Source organism: Nipponia nippon, unplaced genomic scaffold, assembly GCF_047370975.1.
Source record: "Nipponia nippon isolate SJK-2023a ecotype South Korea unplaced genomic scaffold, ASM4737097v1 scaffold_2, whole genome shotgun sequence".
Taxonomy (NCBI): Eukaryota; Metazoa; Chordata; class Aves; order Pelecaniformes; family Threskiornithidae; genus Nipponia; species Nipponia nippon.
The window spans coordinates 41,970,160-41,992,453 of record NW_028262336.1 but is presented as its reverse complement, the minus strand read 5'-3'; the positions used below and the strand labels follow the sequence as shown (position 1 = coordinate 41,992,453).

Genomic DNA, 22,294 nt, shown 5'->3' with positions numbered 1-22,294 from the left:
AGATAATGTCATAGGGGTTATCTAATTATCACAGGACCCTGCTTTTGCTTTGGATGTGCAGGTACATTGTCCTGTTTTGAGAGTGATCAGAGTCCACCAATGCTGTAGTTACTAGGCATTTCACAGCCCTGAACATGTGCTAGACTGGATGACTGTGGCCCAGATATTCATAATCCTTTAAGGTTTAGTATTTTCATTTTTTCACATGTTCTTGTATCATAATTATAATGCAAAACAAAATAACCAAAAAGTTAGTTATCTGCTATGCAACTGCTATAAGAAATTGGGTTTGCATCTCTTAAAATGTCCTTGGCACAACCAGGAAGCTTATCATGTTCCATTACAGGTTTTCGTGTCCTTGACCCCCATTAAGTAGTGTCCCAATGCTCATCTTATTCCCTGCAAATGGCTTCAAGATTGTAAAAATCTTTCTCTCCAGTGCTTCCAAATGGCACTTCTTGAGCTGTGTAGAGATTGAGGAAGTAAGTTTCCAGGGAAGTGTCCTGACCGTTGTTCCCTGGGGTGTGGAAACAAGAGCTGTGGTTGTCTTTAGAAAGACAGTTTTTGCCCTCTCGCTGAAGATCTTCATCTTACATTTGGTAACTTTGCTGTAAATGAGATGAGATTATCTAAATCTCTCATCAGTCAGAGATTTGATTTCATACCTTTTGATTATGAATGAGACCCTCCTCTCCATCCCCATTTCAAGTTCTGGGATACTCCTGTCTCCTTAGCAGGCATTGCTGGCAAAGGGTATGTCACCAATCAAAAGTTCATGTAGTGACTAAGAGCAACTCAGTTCCTGAACAGCTTGTGAAAGCAACATAGATGGTACTTACCTTGATGTTGCATATTTTGATTACAAACATTTGATTCCACACCTTTTATGGCGTGGATGTGAGAGTTCAAGCCAGGTAGAGGAGTCAGATGTTTTTACAGAAAACCACAAGTCATTTCAGATAAATAAGACATTTATTTAATAATTAATCTTCTTGTTATACAGCATCCTGCATTTGTAGCCGTACTAAAAAGTAAATAAGATGTTCAAATATTAATGTTTGAGAAGGACCACATCCTGACCCAAAGCAGTGTATTTTTAAGGAAATTGATTGAACCCAGATGGACTTCTTATGGCATCTCAGTACGGAATGAAGTAGTGTTAACGATGCATCTTTTTTTTTTTTTTTTTCCAGGAGCTGTGGTCAGTCAGGTTTCAAATCTTAAGATCAAAAATTGAAAGTGTGAATAAAATATGAGTTTGGTCTCAGCAGTAATATAAACTCCATGAAAATATTCTCCTCAGGGGGGAAAAAACAGTCCTTAAATCACAACACTTCTTTAAATCATTGTGTAATTATCCACTAAAGAAATGCACATAGTAGCTTAGAAGGGTTGGTGCATGTTGAGACAAACATCTTTACAGCAGTAAATGACAGATCTTTAATTATGTGGCTGCCCACAGTACAGCTAGTTTTATCCAATCTTACCTATACACAAAACACGTGAGAAGTACTGGTTTGATCCCTGTATTTTCTCTAGCTCAAACCCCAAAGCCAAGTTGTACTAACACAATGTAAGACTACATAATGAAAATAAACCAAGTGAAGGCATATTATATTTTTTAATTTTCATTACAAAGATTAAATAAGTAATGCTGCTCATATATAGCATTTCTGCTCCTTGCTGCGTGTACCTAGTGGTTATTCACATTCATATGGTGAGATGTGTCTCACAAACTACAGAATGAGTTCACGTCTTCTTTTTTCAGTTTCAGTGTTTAATACTTTCCAGCAAAGATAACTTAGCAATGAGCACACATCTTTCTACTGGCTGTCCCTTGGAAATGGGACCCTGAAAGAACCTACCGGGCTCTTTGCAGAAACCATTGCAAAGCTGAACTAGCACAGATGCAATTGCATGTCTATTTCACCTAACCTTCATGTGTTTTTAGAGAAAACATGGAAATCTTTGGTTAAGTTAGCCCTTTTTGAACAAACATAGTCTTTCATTTCCTTACCAAACATAGAAAACTTGGTGAAAGAATACAAAATCGAATCCTGTTTTTAGGTAACATTTAATTTCATTTTTATTGTATTTATTTTCAGAAAATATATTGAATAACAGTTGCAAAACAAGTAGATACTTTTGACATTTTCAACAGCAGCTGGATATTGAGGGTCTCAGATATAATTTTTTTTAAATCAACAAAAGCAACTGATTCAAAAATGTAACTTTTTTTACAAATTTTGAAATAACATATTTTCTTACATTTTCTGTAACAGGCGGTTCTGCTAATCTAACCTGCCGAGCTTTCTTTGGATATAGTGGAGATGTCAGTCCTTTAATCTACTGGATGAAAGGGGAGAAGTTTATTGAAGATTTGGATGATAGTCGAGTCTGGGAAAGTGACATCAGGTAAAAGAAAAAGCATTTTGTTTTTTCAGTCAGTATAATTTTTTTATAGTTAATGTAATACATGTTATCACAGACTAACTCAGGAACACTTTGGGTCTAATCCCTGTTTTTGCAACATCCATTCTTTACCTTTTCAACTCCACCAGTAGAAAACAGAAAAATGCATGCCTCGGCCAGATCTGATGTTAGAGAGCTGCAAAAGCAGAATAGCTGCCTGACAAGTACCACAGTGTAACTGACTGCAATTTGCATAGTGACTTTTTCAAACTGTGGCAATCTACAATAAGCACCATTAAGACAGTTACTAAGGTGAAATAAAGAAAAATAAATCCATCAAGGAAAACAGCTCAAAAGAAGTCTTTTAAAACATGGAGCCTTAAATGCTGAAGTCTGGCTCTTTTGGAATGTTTTGATTTCTTTTCATCAAGGAAAAACTGAGTTTCCTGGGATGTTATCTGGCCTGTGAGAGCCAAGTATCCTGTTATGTGAGCTGCTTATATCTGCTGAAATACTTGTTTTAGAGAGGATCTGGCAATTTGCATCATGTACTTTTAGTGCTCCTAGAAGTGCTGCCTCATTTGGAAATTAAGAAAAAAGTGGTTTTGTATTGTGAATTACATGCTTGACATAGTGCACCAACTCCTATCCAATATGAAGTATCTACTTGGATCTGAAGAGATCTGAAGATTCCTTTTTCATTTATAATTCTGTATATGTGTATATCACTGTGCCTATACATCATGGATGAACCCGGAAGCAAAGGCAAATCTAAATGTGCATTACAAAGGAAGCTAAATAATCACAGATGTGTTATCTACAGTGATTGTCTATAATAGAACAAAATGAGCTTATTTACACTTCGCCTCTTAGGAGTTTACCATCTCATCAAGAGACATGAAGGCACACTCATTTTCAGCTTAACCTTGGACTTCTTCAGTGTAGCCAAAGTGACAGAGACAATTCCTTTACCAAAATCAAGGTGGCCACATAGACATTCAAGGTTATCTCCATGTCCCAGATATAGGCAAAATGGAAGCATATTTCACCCCAGTGTAATTCAAGTTTATTCTGTAGATCTCAGGACTGATACACTAAATGTCACATGACAACCAGATCAGCTGTATTGCTCATCTAAAGCTTTTCCTAAGCCCTTCAGACAGAGACTTGGCATTCTGAAGGATGATAAAAAGGTGACAAGAACCTCCTAACAACTTTCTTGTTTTGTGGAGGGTGGAACAGGAAGGTTGGTTTCCAATTCTTCTGCCAGGTGTGATGAGAGGGAGCAGCCTAGAAAAGATTCTCATTTGCTTTGCTGGATTTCTAAAACCACTGATGGGCTTGCTAAGAGGTAAACAAAGCAATGCGAAGACAGGTAGAGTCTTATTCAGGAGGTCTTTTATTTATCATCTACATGAACGAACAGCATCTGGTATGCCAGTTCTTTCTACTGATTTATAATACACAGTCAAATTTTGTAAAACATTCGAGAAATAATTTTTGAGACCCTCGCATGAACACACTGTTTCTGAATGACATGTTGAAAATCCTCAGAAAGCGCACAAATACTGTGTTTGGCCCAGACTCCTAATGTGAACCTAAACTCCAAAATAACTGTTTTCACTTTTCTCTCTTCTAACATTTCAAGACTTCACATACTACTGATCAGGGTCTCCATCAGAGTGTGCAATAATATATCATCAGCATGCACATCATCCTGCTTAAAGAAGACAATTAACTGAAGCTCTCATTAACATTTACAAAGCCAGACCTCCTCATTAGAAGTGAGGAAGAAAAGGGCATGATATAATTTAATTAAGATTTCATCAAACCATAGCCAAATTTGAAACCACAGAGTTGTGAATTGTAAGTAGCATTACTATGTCATGATTATCTAATGCTCCGCTATGATACAAGCAGAATAGCAGTGATGATTGCTTTTTTCTTAGGGTTCTCAAGGAACATCTCGGGGAACAGGAGGTTTCCATCTCATTGATTCTTGACTCTGTGGAAGAGGCAGACCTGGGGAATTACTCATGCTATGTTGAGAATGGAAATGGACGCCGACATGCCAGTATTCTTCTACATAAAAGGGGTAAATATGCAGCTTTTCTCCATGAAATGGTACACTATAGGGGCGGTCAGTGTGTAGAGCTTCCTTCTGATGCAAGCATGAATTTTGGATTCCTGAGATAGTAATAGGCAATGATTATTTTTCCCCAGGTATTTGTACAACTTTCAAAATAAAACAGAAAAGTTGTTGTTAACTATGGCTGTCACTGGGAAAAATACACCTTTTAATTATATGTATATAAAAGACGCATTTAGTAATTCATGAACTTTAAAACTAATAAAGGCTCAATACAGAAAAAAAAATAATAGGAAGCCACAGGTAATACAACTGTAATAATTTCCTGTAAGAAATAAAATCAAATATTAGAAAAGCCAACAAAAACATATTCCACTTCTGTCAGAAATGCCACCTAAACCCCATGCCAGGGGAGTTCCTGCATAGCCTGACTATGAACATTTTCCTACTAACACATCTGTTTAACACCAACATTTCTGAAGTGAAGTATCATGACAGAAACTTCTAAGGACCTTCCTGTTTCTACTCACCACTTGCATCGCATGATTCCAGCCTGCCTAATGGCCACAGCCATCTCCCACAGAGATAATTACGGAGAGAAGGAGAATCTCTTGCAAAGCAAGGTTCCCAGATCCACTTTGTTCACTTTACCTCCCAGAGGGTGCTCCACATGTCTGGGCTTGACGTTCCCCACCCTCATGCAGCATCCTGCTGGTTTAAGAGAGCAAAGAATAATCAAGAGCAGTGTCTGTATTTTGCTGTCATTACTGTGCTTTTTTTAGACTGTTTGTAAAGGTGAGCAAACCAGATTCTTACTGTGGTGCTGAACTACTTGTGGCATCTCAATTTATATCAAAGCAGTGATGTTTTCCCTAGTTTTAGTCTTGTAGCATGCAAAGTCTGTCTAACTTTAAAAGGAAGCCATAAATCAAGATATTGTGACTCATTTATTTAAATGTATTTTTGTGTACCTCCAATTAATTGAATAGAACTAATTTGTAGCCATTTTTCTGAACCCTTGTCATTGCTTCTTAAGAGATACAGATGTAAATAACCAGATGTTCTGCTTAGCCTGGCATTTGTCATATTTTCTTGAATTTACTGAGATGGGAAATTAACTTATTAAGTAATTGAACCTCAACAATTTAACAGCTAGTAGTCATATACTCCTAATTCAGAGACATTTGAAGCCAGAGCAAGAGCTTAACCCAACAAACACTGAAGTCCAATGGTTTGTCTATAATAATGAAATCAGCGCATGGAACTCTGAAAACAAATAATTTTTAAGGCTTAAATTACTTTAAAACCAATACTAAATTAACTGATGTGTATTAAGTCACATGCTGATGGTGAGTCCTTATTTTCCCTTGCATACAAGCAGTAGCTCCAAGGCTGACAACACATAAGTCTTTTCTGTTCTGTGACCACCAGCTTTTTAATCTAACAGTGTGCATGCATAAATTTTGCAAGGGTCTACTGTCCTTGCTTCCTTTCTTGGAGAAATCAGTATGTCAAACACACCACAGCATGTGGTCTCATGATGACATGCTTAAGAGGAAGTAATCTCAATATTTAATTACCCTTATAAATAATAAAGAGCTAAAAATATCAAAAACTCCCCCAAATACTTTTTTCCTCTTTAAGTAAGGCTGAATCTGAAATTGTGATTTGGAAACAAAATCTGTTGTGCCCTCGAAAAACAAAAGGTACCTGTTACAAGCCTTCTACATACTTTGCATGTTGACAACTGTTTCAGTGAAATGATAAATTAACCATGACAGATAAAAATTTGAGTTAGTCTCTCAGGTCTCCTAGGAAGAGGAGCTTTGCACTGCTTGCTTAGTCTCCTGTACATCACCATGACAACATTTCATTTTAGGTTTCCTTGTTTAGATTCACATTTAGTCTCTGCTAGGAATGAGTTAGCTGTTTATTAATTTCTGATTATTGGCTCACTTAGAACAATTGGGACCTAACAATTAGGTAAATTTGCTTCCTGAACACAGAGGCATTTGCAGAGGTATTAGTTTTGGCTGCTTTTCTAGTTAGTGATCTTTTTTTCCAGCAGTATAAGCCAACGAAAATGCTGAATCTGGAATGTTCACTGAATACCTGAAAAAGAAATTATAATCCTTCTTAAACTTTGTATGTGGTACATTATCACCAGGATCAGAAGGGACAGGAAAGCAGAAACCTCTGTTATTGAACAAAGAGCATTCCTGGGAAAAGAGGTATTTAGGGCTAAATGCTGCAGTGGGGATTCATGTACAAAATTTAAGCCTTTCAAACACCGTTGCAATTGCTGCTTCTCCCTGGTCAATATATTCTCTGTAAACTTAAACTTCCAGAGGGAGCTTTTGGATATGCCTGCAATTACACAGGCCCTGGAAGGGGAAGAAATTCAGAGTCTAAATCACAAGCAAAAACCTGGATGCATCTTCCTCACTCTTCCCGATGGTCAGCCCAGCAGGGACACACACTCACCTCACAGAAAACACAAACAGGGCCCGTTTGATGGTGGTCCCCACCACAAAGCAGTGTCTGGCACATTCAGCCAGGGAGAGGGAGCTTGTGCTCATTCCCCTGATATGGCACTGGAACAGAAACCTGGAGCCTTCTGTTTCCCGAGGGGAATTTCAGGAGGGGAGCAGAACAGAGCTCCACTGGACTGCAGCACCACTTGTGCAGGAAAAGCAAACGCAGTTTGGGTGTCCATCACCGGGAGAAAGCTGGGGCCCCTGGTACCTCTCTCTAGCCCAGATGCCAGCGCTCTGCATCTCAGGGAGCTGAGCCACAATTTTCTCCTCAGCTTCTTATACTTTCTGACTCCCAGTGGAAAAAAAACTATGATATATGTTTTTGTGCAGCCAGCTAACCATTTTTGACTCTTAACTTTCCTCAGATGCTGTGTGTAGGGAGCATTTAACTCAGAGCTAAAGGCAGTAGAGCATTTTAAGCATGACAGTGCTGATGCTGTTTCATTTTCTGGTCCATTCCTACAAAATTTGTCCAAAAATAATCAGAAAAAGAGAGGGATCAGAACCCAGGAGATTTAACTTTCATTCCTTTCCTCCAGCTGTTGGCCAATCTCTTTCTATCACCTTTACAATAATCAAGTTATTTTCTCTTTTTTGTGAGAAAAAAAAATCTACTTGTTATAACCTAAGGCTGATTTTGTTACTTATTGGTGATAGCTATCATTGATCATCTGTAACAGTTACAGGTTAATCTTCAGCCAGGTACAGGAACCTTCTAGAAATTAATTTTGAGAGTGGTAGTGACAGCAGCTAAGCACAAATTTATTAATGACAGACCACATATTGCAGATGATGTAAGAGGTGGATCACATACTATAATTCTATTTTTTTCACAGGTTTTTAATTCAAGAAGAGAAGCCCATAGTCTATCAATGTAGCAGATAAAAATGTAATGCATACAGAGAAAGAATGCTCTTCTACAATGTTTGTATTGAAAAGTACGATTTTCATGCTGGATCAAAGCCATCGTAGTCTCATTTATTCATAGACTATGTTGGAAATACAGATTATTATCTAGTAATGTGATTATTTTTGTGGAAATTCTTGTCTGCATGTCTGCAACTAAAACTCTAAAGCAAAAATAATCTCAGATTCTATCTTGGCATTATTTTTTATGTTATTGATATCATTTTAAAAGCTTAATAATATACTTGTATTTTTCATGGGACAGACACAAGAAGTAAGTGCAGGTAATATATTTTATGCATTTTTTTCAAAGTATCTCCTTCCCTTTCTTCCCATTTTTCTCAGTGCTGTCTAATTTCCTGTCCTGGGCCTCTTTTATATTTTGGGTTTGTTTTTCTCTGTCATAGGTGTTCTCAATGGGCATATATGGGTCTTGTTGACTATAAGCTAATGAGGGATGGTTAAAACAACTTTTCTTCTGTTGGAACAAAAAAAGACTTTAACTGAAATAAATTGTTTAGAGGAAGAGATTTATTCTGTTTGAAATTGCCCATGAGAATATATGTTTGAAAAAGAAACAAGTTAATATTTTCTATAGGAAATGCATCTTGAGGAAACCTATGAATACGTAGGCATAATTTAAACTCATCATTTATTAATGTATAAACATCAAATTAATATTTCCTGTACAATTTAAAGGCAAATTCTGAATAGCAAGTAATTCTGAATTTTCTTCCTACAGTTATTAACGATAATGGAATTGTTGATGAGCACCTTAAATTACAATGTCATTCATATAAGAGTGTAAAACTGGTTTATTACTTAAGGACTTGAATAAGTTAAGTTTTTAATCTCATGAGCATTGTCAGTCACTAGGACATGATTTCACACAGTGGTAGTGATGAGTGACAATTAAGACTTAAAAGAGAAAATGAACTAGTTCTTTTCTAACCTCTGCAAACAAGCTGCAGGTATTATAGCTCCCTTTGCCATACAGCTTCACAACGCCTCTGAAATTTCTGAATGGGAGCTCTTCATGTGAAATATGAGAACAACAAGTTTTATATTTCAACTTCTGTTAATTGATCCTAATTACTTGAACATTCCAGCAAATCTCTGAGTCTCACTGGAAGCAAAACTGTTGTAAAACTATGACCCACTTTGTCAGTTAAGACCTTACACATGTGTGTCTTCCATTGTATAAAGCAATCAGTTTTTATTCAGCACTGCAAGGAAAGCTTTCCCGAGTTCTGCACCAGGTTTTAGAATTGGAATTGAAATTGGATTTGATTTGATGGGAATTGATTTTTCATTCCCCTATGGCCATTGAAGAAGCCTTCAGGTTGTCCCTGTGCTGGGCAGTGCAAAGGTTCAATTGCCCAAAAAGTTCATGACATAGGGCCAAAAGCTGAATATCACCTCCCTTCCTGTCCCAAATCTAACCAAAAGTGACTGTTCATTTTACACTGAATCTCATCTAAAATCAGTAAATTAGTAGAATACTAAAGACTACTGTCTGACAGAAACTCTTCATAAGACCATTTTCTTTATCAGTAAGGTTTTTCTAATCCTTTAGAATATTGGACTAAGAGATTTCCAGTAAAAAGGTTAGTCAGATTACTTAGCATGTGCTTAAATCTAACTTTCCTCTTACAAAGTGTCAAACAAGTTGGTTTGTTTAACAGATTCCTTCTTAAAACAGCTTTTGTACCACTTTTATCATAGTTCTTCTCTTTATATAATGTCTAAGTGCAATTCTAACCTTGATTGGCAATGATGAAAATATTTTAAAATAAAATGTCACAAATTGTTCCCATAATCCATGCAGAGCTAAATTATTCATTAATGCTATCCTCAGAAAAAATGTAAACAGTATGTTTTATGATCTTACATCCTTGGAACTTGGTACTCCATTTTTCCCCACATTTTAACACCTCCCAGTGCTTCTTACATTCATTTCTTTCAGAAGATCTAAAAGAAGTAATTGTGTAGGCTGATTTCTGTAGTGCAATAAGCAAATAGAAGCTCTCCTAAACAGTCAGGTTTTAAGTTATACACAATTCATTTATTTGGGGAAGCTAACCAGAGGTTAATGCAATTCCACAACATGATGACTTTTTTTCCTTCAACCTGAAGTATAAACTGCCTTTAAAATGCTGTGTTCTGTATTTAAATGTAGTAAACTTCAGTAACATTGCAGCATCTATATTCTTTTCGACCTTATGCTCTTCTGAGCTAACATACTGTTGGAGATAGTCAGTGTAATTATTCTCCTGCTGGGAACAGGTATCCTGCACTTCTCAGAAGAAATAAAAATGTCATCAGTAAGAATGTACTTCTATTATAATAATTTACTATCTCTTTTCTAATAACACTGAGAAATCCAACACCACCAAGGCTCAGATATGCTGCCTGCCATACTAATGAATAGGTTAACAAGTTCCCTGTCTTGTATTTGGACACATATATACATATGTACTTATAAACCCGAACCTGACTAGTTCTTTTTCATAGATGAATTGGGAATATATATTATATATTGATCTAAAAAATAAAGTGAGCTAACTAAGTCTCAATACTTCTAATAAATAAAATGAAACTACTGCATTGAAAACCATATTAAAAACTGTAACTAAATTTAGCTACCTTAAGTCAACCCTGCAGACATCTACAGGCATGCGTGGCCTATGCTGGCAGAAACCATATACTTTGTGCTAAAAAATTATTTCATAATCAAGCTAATGAACATCCCAAATCTGTTTCTACTGGTACCAGAAGTATTATTGTCTTACAATATCCAGCAGTAATTATTCACAACAGTATCCATAAAGCCACCTAGGTACCTTAAATACAAACAGATTTTGTTTGGCACATTGAAACAAACAAAGAAAAAATCCTAAAACGTACAGAATTTATTTTATATATATATATATATGCACATTGCATATGCATATGCTGTATAAAGCTGTGGTTCCATATGCTATACTTTAGAAAGATAAACTGTTTTACAGCCATGCCATAATGAATACTGTATTAAGCAGGGAAAAGAAGGAGAAAAAAAGCACATACTTCTTTTTTAAATTGTGAGTATGGGTTTCTTTCTTCCTAACCTAAACTCCGCCTACTGTTTACTACTGATGTCTGAAATGACACTCAGACACATATTCCTGTGTTAGCCAGACTCCTTCTTCCTTTAGAAGAAACACACCTGTTTATAACCAAAGCTGCATGTTATGACACATCAGTCTTGCTTTGGTTGTCAGTATCTGCCTTCTTTACCTTCTCTCAGGTGTCATCACGAGAACTTTAGTATTGTCTTCAACTGCTCCCCTTCCAAATTATGTTAATTATCTTTCATTTAATAATTGAAGTCTGTGAAAGTATACCTAGACAAACTGAGAACTGTCTCTAACCAAACCTTGTAGCTTTGTGAGTTAAATCATCCAAGACAAGCAGAGAATGGAAATAAGTTTAGGCCACAAAGTTGCAAAGATTTATGTATGTGCTAACCCGAAGCTTTGTGAATAGTCCTGTTGACTTCAGAGGGATTACTTATAGTCTATGAAGTTAAGCAATCTGTGTAAGTGATTGCAAAATTGAAACCTTAGATAGATTGTAATTGGATTTTGAAAAAGGCTCAGAAATTGAATACACAGCTATAAATCACATGTCCTCGAAGAGTTATAAATCACAAAAAAGGAATGTTTGAAATATAATTATGTTTCTTAGCAGCTCAGCTGTATGTGGACTAATGAATAGAATAAGATTAATTTTAAATTATCACAGATCATTAAATGTAAAGTCTCTGATGCATGTTGTATAAGTCAAAAGATATGAATCTTTGAAGGCATCCTTTTATTTACTTTCTTGTTACAACTCTAGCTACGATAAGTAAATTACCTGTGTGACACAGAGAAAGGAAGTTTATCAAATATTAAAGCCAGGTAAAGATCAAAGATGCATCCTACAAATACGCCTAATAATTGGGATAGAAACAGTATAAAATGAGTGCATTACCAGCCATATCGTGCGGGATATTTGGAGAGGACACGTACTTCGTTTTAATTAGCTGTCTGTTTCACTGGGTTGCTTGGCCAAAGCCTCCTGATAAAGAAAAAAAATTGTAGCCATTGGTCAAAATGCTTGTAACAAATCTTGTTTTAAATTGAAGCTATTTATTCAGAAACCAATCTACTACTGCAGCAGTAATCAATGTGTTTTCCCTTGGAGTAGAACTGTTCCTGTGTTACTGGAGGACTATTGTTAATTGCCTGTAACTAAATGATTGCTGTGCTTCTGGATGTAACTCCCTGGCACTCACTCATTTGTTGTGTTTAACAGAATGCCTGTCCCCCTAAGGGTTAGCCAAGTAATTTTCCTCTACTATTTTCTACGTTCAGCCTCAGCTCCTTAAGGAGGGTCAGGTCTGTAATTTGAGCAACGTAACACAGAGTCTAAATAGATTTTAAAAGGTTTGCACTTTTTGTCTCTCCCCTCTGATGTGGAATTGTGCTGAAATTGAATCTTTTTAGCATGGAGCCACTACAGGAAACTTGAATTTCAGCAGGAAAAACAGATCACACTTCAAAGGGAGGGTAATTCCTGCTGCAGCAACTGTGCTCAAATCGCAATGCAAAAGGCAGAATAAAGCGGCAGAATAAAGCAGCAGAAAAAATTGTTATTGCGAAGGTGGCCTTACACTCTAACATTGCTGTTACACTGTAACTTAGCTTTAACAGTCACTATGTCATTGTTGACATACACATCACCAACACCCTTGGCGTTCACAGAGCACCTTTCAGGAGCAACCCCTCCCGTGATGCACCCTCCCCAGTTCACACTGGGAAAACTGAGGCACAGAAATGTGAAATGGCTTCAGTTGTGCAAGGGGCCGATAGCAGAGGCAGGACCAAGCCTTCCTCTCCTCACACCTTCAGTTCAGCGCAACACAGGGTAATGCTGTTCACAAAATCCCTGAGGCAGCTCAAAGCCAGCCAGTGCCCCCATGGGGCATGGTTTAGCATCCTGCAGAAACACTAACTCAAGGCCTGAAAGCAATAAGCTTGGTGTGGCACTGTGCCTTCCTTGGCACTGCACAGACACGGCTGCCCCACTTCCAGTGCTTTGGGGGTTAGCTCAGACATTTGCAGAGGCGGGTGTAAGGCTGCAGCAGTCTGCCAGGCTAATCACTGCTCCTCTCTGCCTCTGGACCCTGACAAATAGCACCCAAGACAGAGAGTGAACATGTGCTGATAGATGTTGTCCAGCACAGAGGAAAATACAAGCTTGCTGTGCTAGATGGGTAGATCATGAAACTTACTTTACAAACAAATCTGTTTAAGAAAGAACCACCTTATCCTTGTGCTTATAAGTGACCACAATGGGCTCAGCAGCAGCATATAAAAAGGCAATTTCTGGTACGTTTCAGGATGACAGAGAATTTTGTTGTTTGCTTTGGTTGCCTAATTTAGGATAGTTTCATGTGTGTTCAGATAAACTTTATTGAGGTAAAAATATAGGCATAATCTTGAATTATTTTATGGGGAAAAAGATAAATAAGGGGGATTCTTTGATGGCAGAAGTGATGCAGTGCATTAGTCTGATTTCATGCACAGTGACAGAGAACAGATGACTACCTGCAGTTATTTTTTCCATTTAATCTCAAAATCATTAATTTAGGAAAAACTTTTGTTTTCCAGTCCGAAGGTTTTTCCTTGCCTTTAATGAGTCATAACAGCAGGCATATAAATAGAGTATTTTGTGCCTAGCAACCCGAAGTATTAAAGCCTTTCTTCTAGTTAACATTGAACAGCTGCATCACCTGTAGTACAAAATGATAAACAGAGTATAGTAAGCCAGTGCAGAGTAATTTCCATTTCCATTTATATTCTAAAATACTGTATTACTTGTCTATGCAAACATTTTTTTCTTGGGTGTTTTTAATAACATTCCCCTCTCTGGACCAGAAAATTATTGAAAGTAGGAAATAACCATGCCGGTCTAAAAATATCTAACATAAAGGAGTTTCCAGCACAGTTTTGGAGAGAATGACATGGAATATAAATGCTTTTTTATTTTATCTTATTACACTTTTAGTGTCTTCCAGAGAGCAATGAAATCTTCTTATAGTTGCCTCAAAATAATAAAAAAGTGTGTGATTCTCAGTAGACGCAGTCAAAATAAATGGAATTGTCACTTTTTCCTCTAACCTTTTATTTCTCTAATTGAATTGTATTGTGTTGGAGTAACATATCTACATAATCACACACACAAAAAAAAGGGTTACTTCAGGGTTACCCTACTTCACTCAGACAGAAGCTGGCCACTGGAAGAGGATACTGTGAAAATAACACGGAACTGAGCTTTCTCCAGCATAGATTTTTATGAAGCAAACTGTATATCTTGGATTTCCAAGATTTGATTTCTTGGCATTCCTCAAAACTGAGTAATAGTGGAAAAGTATGGGTGGTCTTAAGATATATGCCATTTATTACTCATTTCAAATTGCAGCATTGTTAGTAATGATCTTCCTCCTCCCACCTTTCTTTTTTAACATTGCCAGTTTTCAGTCAATAAGTAAATGAAAAGTAACAACAAAATGGGTGCCATGTAACTGTGTGAGCTTCCTTGAGCATGCAATGGTTAAGACTGGGGGGTGAAAGTCCATGATGGCATATTACTTATGCACTGGTAAGTGGCCCCACTGAGGATACTGCTGGTGGTAGACAGTTGTGGCCACATTTGACCAGAGTCCCTGTCCTCAGGAACAGAGCTACTGGGCAAGGCTCTCAATTCATCATGTGAGTCTCCAGTGGCAGAGTGCAGCGAAGACACCAGGGGGTCACAGTCTGAATGGGAATGTCAGAGCGCACAAATCGGGATGGTTTGCCAAGCCCACTGGGGGAAAGGGGAGAATAAAGATCAACTGCAGATTGTTGGGAAACTGTGTCAAAGATATTAACACATAACTGAGATGTGAGGGTGTGGGGTTCCTTGGATAATTTGTCTTCACATGTCTCAAGTTTTTGAGGTTTTTAAAAATTTTCATTTTTATTTTGAAAAAAAAAGAAAATTAAATCTGTAATGTAATCTTATCCAGTGACTGAAGAGAGAAGCTGTGTTTGCATTATAGTCCCCAAAAAAGAAACATTCACCTCTGCTTTCATTGTAAGTGGAATGTCAACATTTATCTGTGTAAAGCAAACTGTGATATATCTACAGAGAGACAGAAGGAAGAGAGTTATCAAATATATCTTATATATATGCACATACTCATACACGCACACACATCTCCAGCAATTGTTATTTTTTAAATGAGCAATTCAGATGGTGTACCAGAGGAAAAACTATTTTGTTAAAGGAAAAAAATTAATTAATTCTTCAAGGGCCCTAAAATGAAATAAATACATAAATAACCCGTCATTCATTATTTTATTTTAATGTTTAACATAAGTGTGAGGTCTGCTTCTAATCTTTCTGTAGTTTGGAATGTGGTTGTTACTGCGTTTTGTAATTCTTTGCAGAGCTGATGTACACAGTTGAGCTTGCTGGTGGACTTGGTGCTATTCTGCTGCTGCTTGTTTGTTTAGTGACTATCTACAAGTGTTACAAAATAGAGATTATGCTCTTCTACAGGAATCATTTTGGAGCTGAAGAACTAGATGGAGGTAAGGCAGCTTCTTAGTATGTTTCCTACTTTCTAAGCATGCTTGTCTTTTATTTCTCTCCACCAAGGCCCAAATTTCATTTCAGTTCAAAATGCGTTAACAACCGCAATTTGTATTTCTCACTGCATTAGGCACTGACTTGAATATGCATTCCTCATACAGCACATTAGCAGCAGTGATTGCTGAGCTGATGTACGTGCTGTTCTCTGGAGCTCCAGAAGACATCCATGTCTTTTAGATTTTTATTCCAGACATTGAATGTAAATTACCAACATTGATGCATTAAAGATTTTCACTTTCTGTCCGTACTGAAAGCCAGCTTCACTTCTCCATAAGCTAGGGAGTGTCTTCCCTAATTGTATTCGCCAAATAGGTAGAGGTTGAAGTGAATCTCAATTTACTGCTTGTTTAAACCGATCAGTTTCAATAAACTGTACCAAGTGTTTGGAAAGGTACCAAGAAGTTAATTTTCTTGAGTTCATTTACTTAATCACTGAGAGAGTGGCTAATGGTCATTAAAGTTATTCTGTGATTCAAGGACATCCAGCCTAAACAAAAGTAATCAGCAGTGTATGCACCAGCTTGTGTCAAATGTATACATGCATTTTCTTTTCTTCTCTTTTTAAGCACTGAAGGAAAAGGTCTTCTTTGCGTCTAGCCCTACTAATCAAAACTGCTGTTGAGCAGCAAACTGGGTTGAGCTGCAGGCTCTGATTAATTAGGTTTTGTTTCTTGGGTCAGAGTTCCTGATGTTTTGTGCTACCACTACATCTTTGGTGACGGGACCTTCTTTTTTACTGAAATACTAATAAAAGTTATTTTACAGGTCAAGGTAATAGCCTGTGGGCAGAAGCCACTGTGACATATTAAAATAAATATGTACTGTTAAACAAGCACTGGCCAAATCTGTCATCAAGGGAGAGAAGCAGCAGCAGAATTAGAGGTCCTTATATAAGGGAAAGACTTCCATAATAAGATCACTATGGAATGACCCACTTCTGCCTCCCATCTAAAAATGCACAGGGATTCAAAATAGAAAATTCTCAGAACAACAAGCCCAAGAGCATTAGAACATTTTGTATCCTTCTACTGGATTTACAAAAAGGATGCATTAATATAGTAGCTCAGTGGGGCAAAAAATCAGGTTATTCTACTTATTTACAGAGGAGGAAACTGAGGCCCAGAAGGACTGTGACTCATGGAGGATTTTGGCAGACACCTTTTTTTTTTTTTTAGGAGCTGAGGTCCTCTGTTCTCCATAAAGCAGCCCAAAGTTTAAATAGGCATGCTTACTTGCATGAATTGTGTGAATGTAATAATAGTCATATTATATTATGCAGAAATAGACAGTTTAATAATTATTTAAATAGATGCAATTTAATGTTTTCTCTCTCAGTATCAGTAATTCTTACTTTTACAGCTGTCATTTATTGTTATCTCAAATCATTCCAATTCGTTTGCAAACTTACTCTACCAGGTGTTACACTTGACTTTCTCTCCTCCCATCCCAAACATTGGTCACATGGGAACAACAATACTTTAATCACACATTTTAAACAACAAAAGGGTGACCTTTAAAGGATACTGTTCTGGGATTTAAAACCAATATCCATTCAGTTTATCCTTCTGAGCAAAGTTCATCATTAAAGAAGATAAAGCATGGATTCTCCTTAGATGACCAATGGAAACACTGATATCTTGAGTGTTTAACTGCAGTAATATAAGAAGAAAAATACTACTTGCAGATTGCCAATGGAAACCTGTAGTTTCTACTGTATTCAATATCCTGGCAACACGGATAAAACCCATTGTGCCAATGAAGTTACTGCAGCTGGACTTTTTACTCTCTTTCACTTACACGCTTGCAAAAACAAGAAGACAGAGACAAAATGCCCCACAGAAGACCAAGCCATGGTTTGTGAAGAAATAAATTGCAGACATACCTTCAGATCCTTTCCTTTGGCTTAGTTTGTTACGGACAGACACAAAGTGCTGAACTCTAAAATCTTCTAACCGCATCTCCTGCAGTGCAACAGCAGAACACCCATGTGCTATTCACAATTTACACCATGTTCTGCTGTACTTCGGGACAGCATGTAGATAAGCAAACATCAAAATATCACAAGCTTTTTTTGTGTGCACTATATTATACCCAGAGAGGATTTCAAACACTTTAAAAGCGAGGTCCAATTAAAATTTTCAGTTGAAAATCTCTTCTTAAATGCAACACTTCATTTCTTCCCTGATCAGAGAACAAGCCCTTCAGGACGTCAAATCTCATCACAATTCCTCTTTCCTTTCCAAGCCTTAGACACATCAGTTTTTCCTCAAGCCAACATACGCATTTCCGTGGGAGGAATGGGTAAATTGTGAGAAATACTTGAAAACAAAGTATTCAACCCTTACAGCTAATGCAACTTAATTTATTACTTTTGGTAGGGGTACTGCAGATTAAGCAAGTGATCACAGCTGCTGATTCCTCATTTCTCTAATTTTCAGCTTTGAATTTCCTATTTTCTCTCTCATCCTAGGGACTAGACTCTGCTTCTGTTTTTTTTCTCTCTCCTACAAACACTTTAGCTCAGTTTTGCCTTTATTGTCTCCTGAGAACAAGCATTGAAGCCCCTTTTTTGTTTTCATGGTTAATTCCCTGCATTTTCTGCTAAATTGGAATATAATCAAATACAGCTCACATTTTGCCGCTTTTCCTCCCACTCTGTGCCTGTGCTTTCCAGATGCCTGGGAGCTGACTCCACATCAGGGGACTGCGTGACGGACACTGTGTTGTGTCCTTCGGTGTGGAGCAACGTGACGTGCCAGTGTTTAGTCAGGGGACCTCACTGTCAACGTCTGACAGATCCCCCTGGGAGCTGGAGCACAGGGGCAAGAAAAACACTCTGACCCTTGGCAAAACAGTAATTTTCTCACCTGCAGGTGTTTCGCATGACCTTGAGTCTCAGAGATATAACTCACTCCTACCAATTTGGTGGTCAGAAACTCCAAAATCTGTTTAAGTGGAGAATTTCAGTTCAAGATGTCTCCACATACAAGCTGAAAATGATACCTTGAAGTGCTATGCAAACAAAGAAATGTCCAGTATTATTCTGAAAACAATAAAATTTTAAGAAATAGATACTTCACTGGGAACTTCTGAGGGCTCAGCATTGTTATATGTCAGGCAACCTTTTTTAGGTTTGCAGCTCTAAACTTATAAGCTTATTTTAAAAAACCTTGTCCATAAAGTGCACCGTAAGGACTAACACATTATTAGTGAAAGCCACTTTTAGAAGTGATGGTTTCTTCTATTTTGCTGTACATTGAGCTCCAACACAAGAGATTTTATACCATGTTCATCTTCTGAGGAGTGTTTCAGCAGTTACTGTTTATGTATTTTTATTTTCCAAGGATCTTCTCTTGCTGCCTTTCCCAGTTTTTAAATGACTTGATGAACAAACTAAGTATTGTACTTTAACTAACAGAGAAGAATAAAAATGCAAGTAAACGTTCACAAGTACCTGCGATCAACACATGCCCTGACTTCTTGCCCTTGCACTCTGGGACCTTAATAGGCTGTTAGTACCAAAAGAGATATTACCACTGTATAGAGATCTGCTCTTTGCCTACGTACGAGCTGACTTCCAGGCCCCCTAAAATCCATGGAAATTTTCCCAGGATTTTACCTGGGACAACTTTCTCCTTTGTGAGACTGTTCCTGCTCATGAAATCATGCAAGGATCAGTCCCCAGGCATAACAGCCACAGCAGACACAGTGAGGGTGGAGAGGGGAGTCAGATCAGTTCTCCAAGCAGCACCATTTATGATGCTGCCTTAAAGCAGCCAGGAGGCTCAAAGTCACCAAAACAGCTATTTTCAACTTTTTATTGCCATTTGAAGACCTGAGAGTTTCCAGCAGATGTGCAAATGTCTGTATGCCAGCTTTAAGGTATACTAAGGATAAATCCAGAAGTCTACAGATGACAGGCTGAAAACCATTGAACATGATCAGATAGGCAAAATTACTCAAAATCACAAATTTATATATGTGTTTACATTCCAGATTCCAGTTTCAGTGAAAAGAGCATATGTTATAGTCAGCAATAGAAACAGTCTGCAGGCACCAGCCCCTAGCATTACCTGGGTACATTAGTAACCATTTAAAATGGTGGAAGTTTCTGTACGAAGGAATTAATAAGCAAGGGGTGAACACTATCATAAAAAATTCTACATTAAGAGGCTGGCATTAAAATTGATAAGAATAAAAAAAAATAGCAATTGAAGAGAAAGACTGAACAAATGTGCTGTAAATACTTTTCCAATGAAATTTACATAAATATCCTTTCTCACAACTAGGCTGATGAGAAGTCAAGCTTTAAGCTCAAGAACAAAAAACTTGTAGGCAGCTGATAACTAGAAAGTGAGAGCTTTGCTTAGCAGCTGATATGATGACCTTCACAATGACCCTTGGTGCCCTTAGGTCCCATCTGCTGTTTCCACAGTGTTGGTCAGGAGCTCCCCATGGTGTCCTCGATCTTATTCTCAGCTTTCCTTGCCAAGGCAACCTTGGTGAATTGAGGAAAGACATAGCCTCTGTGCAGCTGGGCTGTCGGCATGAAAGGCACCTGGGAGCCAGGGCTGGGGAGTTCCTCCGGGTTTCACTTTCAGTTCTGCAGGTTGCTGCTCCGCCCCCCCACCCCCGCCCCCCCCCCCCCCCCCCCCGCTGAAATAAAACAGTGCTCCTAACGTGATTACAATGTGTCGCTGCTTAGCTCTCTAAATTCAGGAAATCTTGTTTGGATTTGATACATGACATCTATAGTGGCTGTTTCTTGGCTGTGCTGGTTGCGCTTTCTTAAGAGATGAGTTTCTACTGCCTGCTGAGGGGAACCAAATCAATGCTCAAATTAGGAGACTGATGAAACAGTTTCTGCTTTGAAGTCTCTGTTGCACCTGGGAGTCCTTAGGTAAATGTGATTTTTGTCCTTTATTTAGCTGCAAAAGACTAGCAGGGTTCATGGACAGACCTATGGGATTGTTCAGATAATATCTTATCAACTGTACAAGACAAGAGAAGGTAGGATGTACTTCTTAGTTGTTTCCTAAGTTTCATCCCAGTAAACCTCTTACACAACAAGGAAAGGCAATGCTTTGAGATTCTTAATGTTTCAGTGTGACTTAGTTGCTAACTTTCAAGTATAAATTTTACCAATGGTTTAGGCACCACCAAGGCACTTGTATTAAGGGTTATGCTGTGCAGGTATAGCTAGACTGAAATTACTGCTGACGTTAGTGACTTTGCAATTACAGAATCTTCCCTGGGGACCCATAGAATAAGCCTGCAATAGCAGCTTTACCACTGCGTATGTATTCTTACTGGCTATTGGCAACATGTAGCAATAAGAAATCCTGCTCTATGACTGTCAATTTCAAATTCTATTAAAATCACCTTTATAAAAATGCAGCTTTCATCTTTCTAAATATTACTGGTTACAAAAAGATTTTCCTCTTATTTAATCACAATTTTATTGTTGGAGAACTGCTTCTCTTAACTCTTTTTGTTTATGCTATTCATTTACATCTGAAATGCAATTCAAACAATAAAATCTCAACTTATGTCTCCATTGAATATGGGATTTTCTAGATGCTGTCCTTGAAATTTACTAATTCAAAGAAAAATTCCTGCTTTCTTCTCTCTTCCTATTTTATAACATCTAAAGTACATGCATAATATACGTATTAAAAAATAAAATATCACCAAGAACATCTTTAGATTCCAAACTAAAAGATTGTTATAAATTAGAAATTACAGATGTAAAACAGAAAAAAAAAAAGACTAACATATATAAATCAATGAAGACTGATATATCTCCTGTTCCTCAACCAGCAGCTCTGTCAAATGGTTCTAAACTTTGAAGTTTTTTTTATCAAAGGCCAAAGCACATATTGCAGATTTCTGAGGCAGGTGAGATGAACGCAGTATATTGGCATCTGATTTCAAGAATCTTAAATTGAAAGCCTCTTTCCAAGCCATTTCTCCCTTGAGTTTTTTTTATATCTATAATGATTTACTTAACTTTTCACTGTTTTTACCTAGATCAAGGCTGTCTTAGCTCCAGTTTTCAAAATACTTAACCCAATGATAAGATACAAGTACCGTCACTGAGATCAACAGAACTAAGGAATATACATAAAATTAAGCATGTATTTTATACAGGAAACTAGTTGCTTTGTTGAATTAGGACCCTAATAAGAGCATCACTTTTTGATACTTTTTATTTAAGAAATTTCTTTAGTATAGAAAAAAATTATATTCTCCCATTTTCAGAATTTACATGACAGTCTTTATTACTACCTCTTCCTACTTTCACCTTTTTTAAATAGTAGCTAGTTTCTTCCAGCCTTTCATAGATAACTACTATGCTATGCTATGTTTCCAGCCAGGTAGTTACCATTCGGTCTTTTAATATCTACTAATACATTTTTTCTTAGTTTGGTGTTTGACTTGCAAAACCCAGGAAAATATATCTTACAGAAAGAATTTATTTTATACTTGAAATCATGTCATTGTATTATTTTTTGGCTGAATTTTTGTCTGTGGAAAATCACCCCTAATTTTCAAGAAATTTCAAATGCAACATTGATATCTTGGGATTTTCATAAATGTTTTATAAAATCAACTTTGAAAT

The 22,294-nt window shown here is 37.2% G+C and overlaps 1 protein-coding gene across 1 annotated transcript in view; it reads left to right on the top strand.

The window, feature by feature from the left end:
• Positions 1-22,294, top strand: part of IL1RAPL1 (interleukin 1 receptor accessory protein like 1) — a 786,803-nt gene that overhangs the window by 754,182 nt on the left and 10,327 nt on the right. The window contains exons 7-9 of the mRNA XM_087757310.1: positions 2,283-2,415; positions 4,362-4,507; positions 15,468-15,611. Of these exons, the coding sequence (XP_087613436.1) occupies positions 2,283-2,415; positions 4,362-4,507; positions 15,468-15,611 (423 nt within the window). The remainder of the gene's footprint in view (positions 1-2,282; positions 2,416-4,361; positions 4,508-15,467; positions 15,612-22,294) is intronic.